This window comes from Cicer arietinum, chromosome 4 (genome assembly GCF_000331145.2).
Source record: "Cicer arietinum cultivar CDC Frontier isolate Library 1 chromosome 4, Cicar.CDCFrontier_v2.0, whole genome shotgun sequence".
Lineage (NCBI taxonomy): Eukaryota > Viridiplantae > Streptophyta > Magnoliopsida > Fabales > Fabaceae > Cicer > Cicer arietinum.
This window is the reverse complement of record NC_021163.2, coordinates 1,283,789-1,301,788: the sequence shown is the minus strand read 5'-3', so window position 1 is coordinate 1,301,788 and position 18,000 is coordinate 1,283,789. Positions and strand designations below refer to the sequence as shown.

The 18,000-nt window shown below is 29.3% G+C and overlaps 2 protein-coding genes across 5 annotated transcripts in view; both read left to right on the top strand.

The window, feature by feature from the left end:
• Nucleotides 1–5,741, top strand: part of LOC101507174 (myosin-11) — a 29,419-nt gene extending 23,678 nt beyond the window's left edge. For 2 of the 4 annotated variants that reach the window (XM_073366960.1, XM_004495061.4), the window contains 4 exons: nucleotides 3,145–3,284; nucleotides 4,326–4,570; nucleotides 5,014–5,034; nucleotides 5,105–5,463. In XM_073366960.1, the coding sequence (XP_073223061.1) occupies nucleotides 3,145–3,284; nucleotides 4,326–4,570; nucleotides 5,014–5,034; nucleotides 5,105–5,160 (462 nt within the window). In that variant the 3' untranslated portion in view covers nucleotides 5,161–5,463. Of the gene's footprint in view, nucleotides 1–3,144; nucleotides 3,285–4,315; nucleotides 4,571–5,013; nucleotides 5,035–5,104; nucleotides 5,464–5,505 lie in introns of those variants that run through there. The other 2 variants (XR_012162584.1, XM_073366961.1) reach the window with 2 other exon arrangements.
• A 2,824-nt stretch (nucleotides 5,742–8,565) lies between these two features.
• Nucleotides 8,566–9,540, top strand: LOC101504788 (uncharacterized). Its single transcript, XM_004495230.3, has one exon. It carries the CDS (start codon nucleotides 8,588–8,590, stop codon nucleotides 9,263–9,265), a length of 678 nt encoding a protein of 225 aa, XP_004495287.1. The 5' UTR covers nucleotides 8,566–8,587; the 3' UTR covers nucleotides 9,266–9,540.
• The last annotated feature ends 8,460 nt before the right edge of the window (nucleotides 9,541–18,000 follow it).

Genomic DNA, 18,000 nt, shown 5'->3' with positions numbered 1-18,000 from the left:
TAGGGTAAGACGAGGACAAGGCCTCCATGGGAATTTTGAAGGCAAAGACATTAGAAGGTAATTGGTTTATGAGATGCGATGCAGTTAAAATTGTCTCTCCCCAAAATTTCTTGGAAACTTTATTTTGAAATAACATCGCTCGAGTTTGATTTAACAAGTGCCCATTTTTCCTCTCAGCAATCCCATTTTGTTGGGGTGTTTTAACGCATGAGGGCTTATGAATAATGCCCTCCTTTTGACCGAAAGAATTAAATCTGTGATTAAAGTAATTTTTGGCATTGTCAGACCTAATCCTCTTAATACTCACTCCAAATTGGTTTTTTTATCATGGAGAAGAACTGTACAAGCACATAACTAACTTCAGATTTTTGTTTTAGCAAGTAAATCCAAGTAACCCGAGTACAGGCATCAATAAAGTTTTACAAACCAACATACTCATGATATATTTGGAACATTAGAGGGACCTTATACTTCAATATGAACTAAACAAAATGGAGAAGTACTCATTTGGTTACTAATTGAAAAAAGTACGCGTTTGTGTTTAACAAGCTCACACACCTCACAGTGAAGATTTTCTACCTCTAATTTTTTGAAAAGGGAAGGAAACAACTGTCTTATGACTCTAAATGAAGGATGACCTAGGCGACAATGGTACAAAATGACCTTGTCCGTGTTGGTCTTTATTAATTTAGAAAAAAAAGAGTTGATATTGCTGAGTAGAGCTAGAGGAAGATTTTGATTATCCAAGTAATAAAGACCATTCCATTCTCTAGTGTTACCAATTGTCCTCCCTGAATTCTTGTCCTGAAAGACACATGATTTGTTATAAAAAACATTACATTATAGGTCTTGTGTTAGTTTTTTATGGAAATTAAGCTAGTAGACAATTTAGGAATACGAAGGACAATTCTTAAGAGTTATGGATGTGTTTATTTGGACATCTCCTTGACCTGCTGCAGTTAGAAATGTATCATAATCTATGGATATTTTCTTGTTGCTAGGGCAAGGTGAATAAGTGGAGAAGTGTGTAGGTGAGGGTGTCATGTGGTCAGTGACTCAAGAATCCAATATCCAATATTGAATATAGGTTGTATCTGAAACATTAAGTCCGAAAGAAAATTGAAATTTACCAAGAGGAAGTGTACTTGTATATACTAGAGAACTAGTACTTGTTGGTTTCTCCAACTTACTAAGAAGTGATATAATCTTTTCTACTTCATCTTCAATGAGTCGGACCAATCCACTTTTGCTTTCTTTAATTGCCATATCCGTAAAATCAGTAGATAACCGATATTAGAGAAGATTGATCTATCAAACAAAGCAAACTTCAAATGTTCAAAAAATATGCACAAACTGTACGTATGTTATAATGCCGCAATAGAAAAGTCCGAGCAAAAACCATGTGAGCTTCAAATGACCCACAAACAAAAGTGCTCTGATCAAAAAGTGAACCCCCAAAACAAAACGAGAAACAGCCGATCTACAATCTGATTGAAAACGACACTGAAAGGAGGTCTAGAAGGCGGTCTAACGGACGTGAATAGCAATGACATCAATATTGAACACATTATGGCAGTGAATAGGCCAATAAGAAATCTCAAGTTGTTGCAATGAAGGCGGCAAAAAGGGCCACAATAAAGGTGGCTAAGGTTTCGGAAAAAAGAAATCGCAATGAAGGCGGTAGGTTTACGTGGAAGCGAGACTCCCAAAGACCGAGAACTCTGATACCATCTCAAGAATTAGAGTAAAAATATATTTTATTGAATTGAAATATGTTGGCAATACATCAGATATATATATATATATATATATATATACTAGATTACTAAACAACTAAATTCTATTAGTACTCATATATAACTAAATCTCTATTAGTACTCATAACTCATATACAACTGAATCCCTATAATTGAAGGATATAAGACAGAAACAGATTTTGACAACAAGTTTACTTCCTTTCTGGCTGACAATCAGTTCTGTAGCCCACTTACAATCACACCAGTTGTAAATTTTCGTCCTGTGGATGATCATTCTGTCTGGCCCTGCCGTCTCCAATCCCAGATGCCCTGGCCCCATCTATGTCGCCGAGGTTGTTTGGCCTGTCTCTATGCCTAGTTGCAGTCTGGCATCTGTTTCTTGCAATCTGGCCTTGTCTCCTGTCCCCAATGCTCTATCCCCTTCTCCAGTCTCAGACACCTGCCGGTGTGTTTAATTGTAGAAAGTTTAAAGCTTTGTGAGCTTTAATTTGAGAAGAGTGTTAAAATATTTCATGATATCATTATGGTGCCCTAGAATTTTTTAGAGCATCTAAGATAATCTCTTACGAGTGGTTTCGACATTTCATTCTACTTTTTTATTTGTTTCTATGTTTAACAAGGATTAGGAGTCAATTATTATTATAGATATGTGTTAGTGTTTTGCCTTAATGTCTTTTGTAACACAACATTATGCATTATAATATCATAAATTATTAATATATTTTATCACTTGGATTTTTTTTATCATTTCCCCCTTCTCGACCTAAATCTCTATAGTTTCAATAACTGTGTCAACCCTTTGAAATTTAAGGGAATATTTAGTTCTATACTTCTACGTCATTATTCTTTCCATTTTTTTAAACTTTAGATATTCTTAAAATAGTGAATTCACAGTGTTTCTGTCTAAAATATCAACTGTTATTGAATTACATGAAAATTATCTATATAAAGAAGTAAAGTACAATAATATTCTTTTTGTTGTAGAATTCTTATCATAAATGCAAGATGAAATTGATAAATATTTTGTTTGATGTTAAAGGTAAAACAAAGTTAACGGTAAGTTAAAAAGGTGAAATGCATGCAAATGATCTGTAAATGCAGAGTAGATCCCTAGAACTGATGTACTTGTACTTGATAATTAGTGTACATGATTGTAGTTAAATAGTCAACGAACGTGTGATGTAAGACCTAGACCTATAAACGTGAAAAGTACTCTTCATAGAATTGAATCAACGAGGAAAGGTGTTATTCAAAGCATCATTTACATAATCACATGGTCACTTATAGTTATATGTAATGTCATACCTATATGCATAACAGGTTTAGCATATGGTTTTAGCTATACAATTCACGCTGACCAAGTGCTATCTGATGTTGCATTGCACAGGTCATGTTGCAGAAAGAAAAACAAAAAACTGATGAGTATGAAAGGAAATATGTAGAAGCTCAAGGATCTAGCGAAGAGTTACGCAAAAAGTTAGCCGAAACTGAAAAAAGGGTATATCAGCTTCAGGACTCATTGAACAGGTAGTATTAGTATTATTTCCTTGAGGATTCATGTAATCTTGCAATTTTTATTTTCCAATCCCAAGATCCATCAATGCTGGTTAAATCATAAAATGATGACACTGACAAAAAATGGATAGCATAGCAGAAGGAGTGGGATGGGCCCATAATAACTGTGTGTGTGTGTGCACATATGTTTTTTCCCACTCCATATACTTTGACTAAGTAAGATATTTATTATCTTTCAACTGAATATAGAACTTGCAATGAACAAATATAAAAAGAAATGAATTTGCTAAAAGGATCATAATTAGTCTTTCAAGAGTCATAACCAGTATTTAAGCATTAGCGACATACAACACTATCTAATGCCTTGTCAGTAAACATAACTCATAATAGGATACTATGATATCGTATTATCCATGTATTTGACCCCACCTAGTGAGAAAAAGCGTTGCTTGTTGTTGTACGTATTATCAATTCACTTGTTACTGACCTATCAAAGCTATAAAAGAATTGAACTTCAATAAAATTATCTGATATCCTATGATGTATAAACAATTCTATTGTAAGAGTACCTATAAAATTGGAATACAGTAAATGAAGGCAATAACCAATTAAAGGTTATTTACTTTGTTAGTAAGATAGCTTTGGAGTTCCTTTGGAAGATTTAGAGTCAGCGTAGTTATTTACCTAAGCGTTATGAGGAAGTGAGATAATTTTACTAACAGAAGATCTGCTTCCATAACCTAGCGTTTGCTGGAAGTTATATAACTAATTGTACATTTTTAGTATTTGTTGGATAGAGTGTTAATTATACTATAGTGTAAGAGTCAAGGCAAGTCGTATTCAAAAACATCCTTTGAACAAAAAAAATAGGTTCAGAGTTATATAATATATGAGGGGGACATAATTATTTTGAGTTTAACTGTCATGACAGCATCAATGAATTTTTGTTTTTTTACTTTGTTGGCCTTTTACCGACACTACCATGATGTAAATTATGACTTATAAAACTAAATGCTATTTGATTAATGCTAGATCTGAATTAGTGTGTATCAGGATGATATCTTCCATGTCAACTCAAGTTGCCGAGCTGAAGACGATCTTAAGTACTTCATCAAGATTGAGTTCAACTTTTCGACCTATTGCTAGAGTTGATGTTGCTTCCAGTAACTCTGATACTTCATCTACAGACTCTGATTTCACATTTCCAGCGCCCGTTTCAAATCCAGAAGAATGCTCTTCTACCAAGCCAAAATCTTTTCAACTAGTAGTTCAGGATGTCACTGCAGTGGAAGGATCAGGTCAGTCCAACTTTCTTGACAAATCTCAATGTGCTTGTTATCTTCTTGAACTTGTTTACTGCTTGAGGAGAAGATAAATTGTCAGAGGAGTAAAGGAGACTTATATAAAGATCCAATCCTGTCACGTGTATTAAAATGGAGGTTTTTGAATAAGAATAAAAGTACTCTTTTAAGACCTTGGCAGCATTTGGTCTGGGATTTACTATGGTAAATCACAGATAAGGTAGTGAATATATGATTTAATTGCTTAGTATAAGAGTACCATTATATGCATCTGTGATGATGTGATTGCCCATAAAAGATAAAAGTAAGACCGTAGCTTGTATTTTGGATTAACTATCTTATATTCTTGCTTAAATTTCCCTTCTGTTATCCACAGAAAAACAAAACTAAGATGTGTAACGCAATATCATTTTTCCTTATGTTTATGGTTGCTTTTTCAGGATCTGAAAGTGAAAAAGAAGGTTCGTTTGATGATTTCTTCTAGTAAAACTTGTGTTTCTTCAATCTGGCTTAAATTTTCATTTCCTCTAGTCTCTGAGGAAACAAGGAAGAAAGACAGAGAAAGGGATGGAGGCAGCATTGGATAGGCACGTTCACTCCTTCTGTTACATACCATACGTACAAATTTGTAGATATGCGGTTCATCTCAGGATTCTGTAGATCAGTCAGGTAGAGATAGCAATAAGAGTCAATCAATGATAAACATGTTGATCAGTGTTTCATCACCTTGTCATCGCGTCTTAGTAAAAATCTTGTTAGATGTCCAATGACACTATATGTCTTATAGTGACAATTTTGTATATAACATTTTTATAGATTTTCCCCCTCGTGTTGTAATGCCATCTGCGTGGCGCTTCATCTAGATGAAGATATCATTTCTATTTACACAATTTCGGCCATTGAATTGATTCTTGTCCATGGATTTATGACAGGCAGGCTTTTCATTCATATGGACGTTACATGTTTGACATTACATAGTAAAACATTGATGATAAGTTCTCAAGAAGGGCAGTGCTTCGATCATAACTAGTATATTTTGTTTTTTCAAGGTATACCACCTGCCAAACTTTCACTTTTCATTTAATAATGAATAATAAGTTAAAAGGATTATGAAATATTAAGTTAAAAGGACATTCTAAAATATGGCTTTTTGCAAAGATACCTCAATTGACATGCTTCATCACGACCTAGTAATCGCAATCTGCCAGCTATGCAAAGCTGGAGTGCCAAGTGGCATCATCTGTGACAATTGGAGCACAAACAGAACTCTAACCCGAATACAAATGTCCATGAATAATCACATCACTCACATAGGATTACAGTCGAAGCAAACAATCAAGAGGGTTGCACTCGTAAAACAGACAATGACCCTTACCGCTATTGAAGAATCACTTCCACGATTATTGTACCTTTATGAGATCTACAAAATATATTGCATCTCCATCTTTATTTGAGATAATACATCATTTTTTCAAATTCCAAATTGGCTATATAACATAATGTCAGATAAAGGTCAACCTTTTATTACCTAAATTACCACTCCCAAAGGATGTGAAGATTAGGAATAGAAGGAATAGATCTTCTGCATGGAAATTATCAAACCTAACCACCTAAACACCCACTTCATATCATTAAAAATGAAAAGTGGCAAACAAGTATATTTCAGTCTCCAATCGTTCTATACTTATACAAATTTGCATGGGTTGGTAGCCTATTCAATAGCAATTGCATAGAGAAGGGGCATAATTTCTCCACACTCGCCCCAAACCCAATGAATCCACTTCAGACAGAGCTAAGCTGGCAGAAGTTGAGCAGATACAAGAGAATAATCAGAGTTGATGGCTCTTGAGTCCCTATCACATCTCCATATATCTACTAGGTGAGATAGAATCACCTAATAGTTGGAATAAATCACACATTTGATCTTCTTGCTTGCTGCCTTACCTTGCCACCACACCCTCCCAGTTGTCCCCGTTTCCGTCGCCGTCATCAGATCTCAAGTTTGAGAGAGATGGCGAGGGAGAGAGTGAAGTGCTAGTGAGAGAGAGAGACGATAGTCAACGGAAGAGGTGGCGACGTCGATGAGAGAAACGGCGGCGGTGAGGCAGGCGAGAGAGAACAAAGACAAATTTTTTTTTTTTAATTTCTTTTTCTGTTTTTTTTTTTATTTCAAAAAATATTTAATTTGAGCTGAGTGATAAAAAAAAATCGACATGGATGGATATCAATTGGGTGTATGCAATACCTGGCCGGGGTTTTCATAAATCGGAGCTCAATAACCTCCCGAGGTTGGTTAATGATAAGAGGAGGTAATAGTCTTCATCTCAATAAGATTGGTTAGTGAACCCTATGAAGTATTTAAGACTTTTGTAACACGTTCATTATAACAGGTTTATATCACCTCTTGTACTATCACTTTAGTATATTTTATTTATAAAAAATATAAAGTTTGATTACAATTTTAATTATTTTATTTTTATTAATTTACAAAATCCACCTTCATATTTAAATATTTCATAGTTGTGGTGTTTACTTTAGTTTTTTATCTAAAAATTAATGATTTGATATGTTTTAGATAATATAATATATTATACAATGACATATAATCAGAATAAAATTTTATAAAAAATTCAATTTTAATTTTAGAAATTATTTATTTTTGCTATTTAATTAATACATATAAACGGTTCTATATCGTAAAATTGAATGTTACTTCTGTTATTTTTTAGTTCAAAAATATAATTAATGGACTACAACTATTGACTTTTCAAATAAATAAACAAATTCTATAAATTGGTGAAAATAGATTGACTCAAATTGTAATCAAGCCAAAATAAAACAAATGTCTATAAGTTGTTTTCAACTTATTTAACTTGACTCTCTAAAATTTGTTATTAAAATAGGTTGATACTACAATGCGTCATTTTTATAGACGGTTCACTGTAGATCAGTATTTCAAAGTTGTTTGAAACACTAATGACGATTGATGATACTTTAAAAAAAATATAATTAATAGTTCTATTTGTCTTTGATAGTTGAAACACTTACTCAATCAATGTCAATTTGATAAAAATAAGAAAATAAATGCGTTCTTCAAATTTTAACTTTACAAATTGACAACAATTATGTTATTGTCTAAGTTGTAAAAACATGAGAGATCCATTAACATATACTTTTAAATAGTGTCGTTGATCGTTCTTAAAGTTTCTAGTAACTTTTAAACACTCATCCACATTAGACTATATCAAAATATATTCATTTCATCACATATTCACTCTTCTATTATAGATATAATTTATACATAAACACTTATACAAAACGTTTAAAATATATTTGGGTAAACAATTCAAGTAAGTGCTTACTAAATTCCTATAATAAAAAAATATATATAGTTAACCTCTTTTCATATTAAACTCTATAGAGTAGCTTACAAAAACTAACTTAAAACTTATATAGTGTTGTAAGTGATGAAATGTGATAGTAAATTAATTAAATAAATAATGATGTGAATTGGCATGTGTCTAAGTGTGTGAGTTGCACCTACTCTCTTTTGAAGTCACAAATATTCATATTTTGTCCAAAGTCACTCTTGTATAATGGTATCTACCAAAGCTTTATTTCCATAGTATCAGGCAAAAGGGAAAGACCACTTTCACAAAGTTTCTTTCATTTAATTTGCTAAGCAATATCTAAATACAGTAGTGGCAGATGAAGTACACCTGATGAAAATCTTCACTTTCATGCATTCTCAATATCAAGCTATTCTTCCATCAGTTTCTCTCTCTCCTTCATCACTGAATTTGTAAGAGATCCACACGTCTTGTTAAATATATATTCATTTATATTTTTTTTTTGGTGAAAAAATAATTATTACATATTACTCTACTTGAATGTACAAAGTCAAAATTTTCAACATTGTATGGTTCTCTTTAATTTATTTTCTCTCTACAGGTAAAAGGTTTGAAAAAGACAATTTATTATTATTATTATTATAATACATAAAGAAAAAGCTTGATGGAAGGAAACTATGTGAATAGAAACACTAGTCATCATGAAAACTTGGGTTTTGAAGAGCACTCATGGGGAACTTCATGGCCAGCAAGAAACTATTCTTGTAGCTTTTGCAAAAGAGAGTTTAGGTCAGCTCAAGCTTTAGGTGGACATATGAATGTTCATAGAAGAGATAGGGCAAGATTGAGATCATCCTTAATATCTTCATCATCATCATCATGGAATAATATTTCTGATCAATGCCCTAATAACAATATTAAACCTAACCCTACCAACACTACAACTACTTCTCTTCTTCTTTCATCACCTTCTCCTTTATCTAATGATCTTTTGATGAATTGTTCACATCCTTCATCTTCTTCATCTTCACTTTTTCTCACTTTATCTTCTTCACCTTCATTAGCTCCTAATAATCCCTTTTATGAAAAGAAACCAAGACTCACTACACCTTCTTTATCTCTTCCTCTTTTGAGTCCTCAAAGAAGTGAAATTATGATGATGAGTAAGAGCTCAAGGAGGAGTACTACTACTTTAGGTGTTGAAGAAATGAAGGGCTATGAAAAAGAGGTGAAGATGAACAATGTTTTCATGAATAATGAACAAAACATTACTTTGGAGTTAGGAATAGGCTTGTTTAAACATCAACAAGAAGAGAAGTTAGATTTGGAGCTTCGACTTTAGCTAGCTATATATCTAACCAGGTGCAATTTATGTTCAAACTAATATACACTACTAAAAAAAAAACATAAATTAACGACAGAAATTTTAAAAAGAAAATTATGAAAATTCTCTCAAATTTTGTCATAATGAAATTAGAGAGGAATTTCATTTTTCTATTATTAATTTTCTTCGTTAATTTTAATTTTTTATTTATTTAGTAGTGATATATAACTATTGCAAGTGATCTATCACTTCATAATTGTTTTAACATTCTTGCAATATTCTAGAACTTTTTATATTATTATGCATTTGAAGGATCTTATTATTTCGTATATTTTTGTAATTTTTGGTTTAATTAAGTCGGACGAGTTCTATCTTGTAGCTTGATTGATTTGATTCATGGTTGATCCAAGGTGTGTAGAAAACTAATTTGCAGGGATCAAGTGATATAGAATAATTAATTTTTCAAACCAAATTTCACAAAATGCAAGTGATTAATTAATCTTCTTATACGAATTGATATTTTTCCGTCAAAAAATATGTATGTATATATAAATAAATAAATAAATGTCTCATCAATTGGCAATCAAAATTTGATTTTGGTCTTTGCTCTTTCACCTTAAAAGTCTTACAGTCAATGATTCTGGTTTAGTTTGACTGATGTAGATATTGAATTTGCATGATTTGACTGATTTCATAATTAAACTCAATTTCCTTAGCCAGTCTCTTGATGTAGCATTGACTTTATATAAAAAGGTTTCAATATATATGCATTTTGTCCCCCAAATATATTGTTTTTTAGTATTTTTTTTTTTTTTTATAAATTTTCTTCTTTGTAAATAAATATACGGTATTTTATTTTAGTTCTTATATAAAAATTAATTATATTAAAATTGATCTCTATAATTTACCTGTTATTTATTTTAATCTTTGTATAATTTTTTTAATTTTTTATTTTTTATTACATCATTAATATATTATACTTTTAATCTTTCAAAATATACACATTTCTATTAATATACATTAAAACATTTTCTAACATAAAATAACAAATATAAAAATCAAAATGTTGTATATTCACCGAGTTAAAAAACTTAGAATAATTTTATGAGAAATTAAAAGAAAAAAATAGTATATATATTTGCTAAAATAAATAATTAAAACTAGATAAAATAATTCCTCATGATTAATAGTATCCGTGCATTTCCTTATGCACTAGTTTTTACGTTTCTTGATGAAAGTTTATGTCATATGTTATTTCTCGGAAACACAACACCAGGCAAGTTGAATAAGATATCAGTGATATAATGTAGCAAAACTTAATCATCACAAAATTCTCAATAAGAATAAGATATATGACTTACAAAAATTATCAAATATATATAATATATCAACAAAGTAAAACATTTCCATGCATGATTGTGTATAAAATAATCGGTTCAATCGTCTCATTTTCCATTAATATATACCCACTTTGCCCTTAGAGAAAAAAAAAATCGTCTCGTGTACTACTACTTATTTTTTTCACATTTTAAATTTTTTTTTCACATCTCTTACTTTCTCCTTTGTCTTTTACTATTTCTCTATTCCCTATATACACCCCCCAAAATGGGATGTGAATAATTACTTCTGCGGTATAAATTGGTGTAGAATAAAAAGGAAGAGGCAGATATGATGTCAGGGTCAGGGATATTCAAGATGTTATGTTATGTTATGAATTCAATGTCCTTTTCAGATAGATAGAACTATTTTACACAGAAGAACAAAGTGGACAGAGAAAGATAGCAGACAGAAATATATCAATAATCAACTTTTTCTTTATAATATTTCTATCTCTAAATATTAATTTTATTTTAACAGTATTGAATATATAATTAAAATTTAAAGGTGACTTCACGAGTTATTATTAGTTGTTATATATGTAAAATAAGTTTATATTAAGAGTATATATCTCTTTCAAAATTATATAATTAACTTTTTTTGTTAATTTTAATTTACTTCATAGTTGTTTAAATAAAATGTTAATCTTAGTTAAATGAGAATTTTAACATCATATACAAAATATATAAATTTTCTAAATTTATTTATATTTTATTCTGAATGAAATACTATTATATTTTTTCAATTGTATCTCTAACTAATATTATATTCACCACTCACAATTAAACATCTTTTATTTTATATTTATGATAATAATAAATATATTAATAATTGATGATAGCAATTAAGTAAAAATATCATTTCTTTAATATATACCTTTAAGAAACTGGTTAATATTTCCAATAGTATTGATGCATATACATGTACTATTTTACTTAATAATTAATCTGAATATATATTTTTTTCTTACATTTTGTTATCAAATAAAAAGGATATTCAAAGTGATTATTAAAAAAATAGTATTACTCCATTTCAAAATATAAATAAAAATATATTAAAAAATTAATATATTTAATTTAAAATTTAAATTATAAATATTGACTTTATTTAATTAAATTTTTAAACGAAGAGAGTATAATTTTGGTGTAATCTAAGGAGAGGCCCATAGATATTATGCATGTTCCCTATGTGATGTATAGCTCCATGCCATGATGACTTTTCCAAGTACAGAAATTCTTGGCACTTGACAATACCAACCAAAACAAGAAACACATCTTTCTCTCCCTCCCATAATTGGTCTATTAAAAAAAAAAACCATATATGTACTTATGTCATTATAGTTGTAACTGGAGAAGTTTGAAACTTGAGGAGACCGTAAGGCAAGGGAAGGAAGGGGCTTAGCTTTGAAGAATTGAAGTGCACATAATGATGTCAGAAAAGTATATGAATGAGGAATGAAAGTTGAGGAATGGACATAAAACAAATCCTGCTAAACTCTAATTTTAGTGAAAGATCGAAGAATGGGATAAAGTTTTGTGTAGTCGCCGGACGTCACTATCTTTTACCATTCATTTTATTTACTTTCATTCACCAATATTACCTTTGCCATCAATCAAAATTCTACTTTTCTCTCCAAACTACAAATCATCAACTTAACAACTACTTGTACCTTTTGTCTCTTTGCATCATTAATTAATTAATTTTTAACTAAACAATTTTTTAAATTAAATTTTAAGGATTTGGATACACAAATTTTTAGATAAATTTTTTATATTTGATATTTTAAATAGAGTCTTTCAAACATATTATATATAGATTTTTTGTTTTTCTAACTATATATATTTTTAAAGAGATTTTTCAACCTATTTATTTGAGACTTTATTTTATTTTAAAAAATTATTATACATATTTTAATGTGGGTTATAATACTTTGTTTAATTATATTATATTTCAATGTCACAATAATGTTGGTCAAATATTAATCAATTAGCTATTTATTAGAAGTCTAATTGATTTGTGATGTCAAATTAAGTAATAAAGTTGGTTAAATTTATTATTGAAAAATTATGTCAAAGATTGATTTGATTGAGCATAACAATTAAGGGCATCTCAATGATATAATATATTTGCATCGTTTGCTCTTTTTTGTTAGATTTTTGGATGTTTAATCAACAATAAAGGATAATTAGAAGTATCTTGATTATTGATTTCCAACATTTAATTGATTGGAAAGACTAGTTAATTGATTAATTGGTTTAATCGATTAAATCGTATCTGTGTAAGTTCTTCTAATTTGTATTTGATTAATTTATTCATTTACTCAATTATATTGTGTCTTTGGATTGTGTGTGAATTGGAATAACACTCTTATTTATATAGTTAAATATTTACTCTCCGTATTCAATATTGGACAAAAGGAAACAATGGAATGATCTTTTGACCCTAAAAGCTGATTCAATAATTGGTGAATGGTGCTTAGGGGTGATTTTAAGGAAGTCGGTGCAAGAACTCTAAAAGAGTAAGCAAGAGGGAAGTATTTACTTAGTGTTATATGGAAGAATTCAAAAGCTTAATAAATCAAATGGAGGTTTACATATTGGGTTAACATGTGGGAAACATTTTACATGGTTAAGTTTAGATGTAAAAGCAATTAGGTGATTGGATAGATTTTTTATAACTGAAGAATTGATGGATATGTGGCAAATCTCATCTCAACACATTGGAGATAGGGATATTCAAACCATTGTACTATTTGGATTGTCAATTTGGTAAAAAAAAATTAAGGGCCAAAACGATTCAAATTTTGAAAACGGTTGGTTGGTTGTGTTAGATAATATACTAAATTATATTTGCGGTCCCTTAATTTAATTTCAGTTAACGTTTTAGTATTTTATCTTTTTTTTTCTTCTAATTTGATCCTTTGACAATTTGATATTTTATGGTTTAAAATGTCAACAATATTATCTTTTTCTTTACAAAAATCTAAAAAAAATCATCAAATTTCATTACCGAACTCAATTGATAGTGGGATTGTCTGGCGGTGGTACTTATCCCTAGGAACCGGGCTCAATTGGAGTTGTGACAGTAACAAAATAATTTATTTGACAAATTTAATTTTAGCTATGTTGAGAGATAATCCATAAAGATATATTGGTTTTTTCAATGGATTCCATTCAAATGCAAATCTACCAAAAAGTACAGTGGCTACTTTTTTTTTTTACCCTAATTCTAAAAGAGCTTATCCACTATCTCTGAAAGAGTTTAGACCATCTTTATCTTTGGGGTTGGTTTATGTGAAAGAAAGACACCATCTTTACAATTTTCGGAATGGTTTGTAAATTCAACGAGTTGTCCTTCTACGCTGTAATTTTGATCTTTTGTAAAGGATTAAAGTACCACTTGTATTATCTTAATTTTTTTTCTTATTAAAAAATGGTTAAATAAGTCTATAAATATATCATATATCATTTTTAATCATTCTAAAAGTTTTCTTAAAATAATGGTCCCATGTATATTATTCTTTGACAATTTTCATCCGTACTTTTAAATTAATTCATGTGTATGGTCTAAATTTTTTAATGATTTTTTGCATGTATGTTTATAATATTATAAGAATTTCTCTCACGAAACACAAATTGAATTAAATATGATTTTTTTAAATTGTTAACTTTTAAAAATTTATATTTAATTTATTTTTTTATTAAAAAATTCTAAATTTTTGTTAGAGAGATCTCTATAAGGCTATTAACATACCTAAAAAGAATCATTCAAAAATTTAAACAATGAACTTGAATTAACTTAAAAGTAAAAATTAAAATTGTTGATAGAAAATATTTGAGAGATAATTATTAAATAAAATATAATATTCATAAAAAAATACTTATTTAATCGTTAATAAATTAAATTAAATTTGTGCCGAGATAAAAACTGATTTATGGTGTCTTTGACACTTATTTGATGTCAAATTTTAATTCTATCATTCAAATTTAAAACCCTTGCTACAGTTATATGACTTTTTGGTTGTCATTAAGATTATTGTTTTCCATACGAAGGTTAACCATAAGAGAGAAATAATACCCTTAGTATTCCAACACCGATAACCCTCTCACTATAGTCATTCGTTTTTTTATAGTGTTCGGTGTGTTAGATATGTAAGAACACCAAGAGTCTTATAACAAATTATTGTTTTGTATCCTGCTTGTTGGGAAAGTATGAGGGTGTATGAGAACAATATATAATGTGTCAAATGTTTAATGACTGTTAGAGACTTAATATTATATTTTTATCTAAAATCTTAAATTATTGGGTATATAGGTTACTATACTCTTATATATTTAGAAGTCAAATGTTCTATTTTTCCTAATTCTTTTTTGTAACTTATAATTTTTTTAAACTTTCAAGTTTAGAAGGTTTGTCATGTGGATCAACTGCTTTTTGATTATTTTAAAATCCTACATTTTGATTATTTTGATATTTGTAAATATTTTTTTATTTTATTTTAGACCTTTATAATTTTGGTTATTTTCATGCGTGTAAGTATTTTATGATGAAATTTATAAGTTTGATATTTAGTATATGTGTATATATTTGATGCTAAAACAATAGTGAAAATATTGTTATATTATCTTTTTGGAAAATATGCTAAGGTGACTTTTTTTGTCGTTGCTAAGAATATGATTTTTTTAAAGATTCAAAAAAAAATTGAGTAAACTAGGACCCAACTTAACTCAAATAAAAAATAAGCGGTTGGACCTAAATCGACCCAATGTTGTAAATGGCGGTTTATTTTTCAGACTAAAACCAGGATCCCCTTCACAATTTAGGTACTAATTTTGGCCAAATTCGGCTCAAACGTAGTAAAACCCTACGAATCAAATGCTTTAGGACCACAAGAAACTTTGATATCACGTCTCCACTAAAAACTTTAAGGCATTAAGTGTATGGGTCACCTATTTTATATATCCAAAATTTAGTTTATTTATAATCGTTGTGAGGCTTAGTCACTCACACTTGAACCCGACATTCTTTTCCTCAAGTGAGAGTTTCTCAAATCCGATACTTACACCACTGTTATTACTAACGAACATGCATCCTTACCACATTGTCAAGAAGACCTTCGATGCAATGATCCATTTCTGCTCCATTGTTAAGCCGAACTAGGCTCTATCCTTCGATACAACTTGTTGAGGAGTATGAGGTGTAGGAGAGCAACAACGAGCCAAATACCAATTGCATATGAATGAGAAAAATGTTGGATATATAAAAGAGATGACCTATTTATCCATTATCTTAAGGTTTTGAGTTGAGATGTGGTGTCAAAGTTTTTTGTAGTCTTAAAGTATTTTTTTTTGTTGTTGTTGCTCCTGACACTCCCAACAAGTGGTATCAGATTAATTGGTTTGGCTTGGTGGGGGAACAAGAGTGGGTCATGGTATTGAATCACTGTATCAATAGACTTCTTGGCAGTATAGTCAAAAGGCGTATCTCGTTGATAACAATTGTAGTGCAAGTATTGGATGTGAGAGACTCACACCTGAAAAAAATATTATTGGGTTGAAGTGTGAGTTGTTAAATCTCACATCAACTATGAATGACCAAAATACTAGATATATAAAAGAGGTAACACATATACTTATTTCTTTAAGGTTTTGGTTGAGATGTAATGTCAAAGTTTTTCGTGAATCCTAAAACATTTGATTCGTTGTTATTATCGCGCTCTCATGGACTCTCGAACACTAACACTAGATAATTAGTAAGTCATTAACTATTATTGTGTATTTAAAGTATTGGAAAACAAAGATCACCTTCCAATCAATCATTCTGAATATTCTTTATCAAAGTGTTTTCGCCAATTAAAGTACAAATCGAGTTTGATAGTTAAGAATAATATGTAGGTTGAATATTTAATTTGAATATGAGTTTCTCAAACATGATCTCTAGATCTTGTTTTGATCATTAATTAACCGAGTAATATTGTTGTGAAGACAACAAATTAGGTTATGATGAGATTGTCTCTTAGAGTGATGTCAAAAGTAATGATTTATTACTATCAATAAGTGGTTATCAAGAGAAAAGAAAAACACTTTCAAATTAAGACTATTATTAACGTTTTTTTTTTAAGTATTGTCAAACGTACTTATAACGACGCAAAAAAATTACTATTAAATTATCTAAACTTTAATAGTACTAAGATACATATTACTTAAAATGTTACTTAAAACTTAAAAATACGTTGCCCAAATTTTTTTTAATGTAAAAGATCAAAACTGTGAATATTATAAAATACAAAGACCATAACCGCATTAAATCTTCCTTTATGTCTTGAATAAAATACTATGGATGAGATTTTTTTTATATAACATTTTTAAATATAAATGTTATTATTGGTAGAGGTCTAATATCACGTTTTGAAAGGACTATATATTGTCCTTAGATTCCTTATGTTGGTATTAGACATCTGATTTAATATTTTATGTGTGCGAGCATTGCGCTACTTATTCTTCTAACATGGATATAAAAAAAGGTTTTAAAGGTAGATTTTTGCTATAATAAAAAAAATATCGGATCAAACACTAAATTTGTATAGTCATCGGTTTAAACTTCAACTGTTTGACTGAATTGGATTCGAGTCCGATCGGTATTTATAAAAAGATTATTTTTAATATAATTCATAGATAAATAAACACAATATTCTTAATTTTTTTATTAGAACTAATCTCTATTTATAAATATTGGGTTCGTTTCCTACGATTTTTTTTAATTATTTTTATAATATTATTTCTTTCTGTTACAACTTTTCTAAAAATGAATTTAAAAATAAAATTTCAAAAGAAAAATTAGTTTCAAAAGATTATTTATTGTAGCCTTTTTTATGGTAAAATTTTAAAAAATGGTTACAATAAAAAATTCTTCATAAAAATTATTTTGAGAGATTTTTTTAAAAAATATATACAATTTGTATCATATAAAAATCTCTAATAATAAATATTTAAATTGTTGAATGTCAATAATAAATTTTATTATTTTTAAATAAATTTTTATAAAATTATTTTTAAAAATATAAAATTAAAATTACTTTTAAAAATTTAAAACAAACGGGTCAATTATAACCTGTTCGTAAGTCAAACTCTATATTCTTTTTTTGTCAACAAGTGAACACTACTTTTTTCTTTCTTACAAAACAAGTAAACGGTACTTAAAAGTTACATCTAACACCTTGTTGGTTCATTTGAAGAGGGGTGAAGGGAATCAGGCAGCAAATATGTTAGCTAGGTTGGCTCGATGGGCTGTTACTGAGCCCAATGGGTACTGTGTTAAACTTACATTTCTTTACTTTTTAAACATGTGATTGTTGGTATAGTCCCTCTTCTTTTATT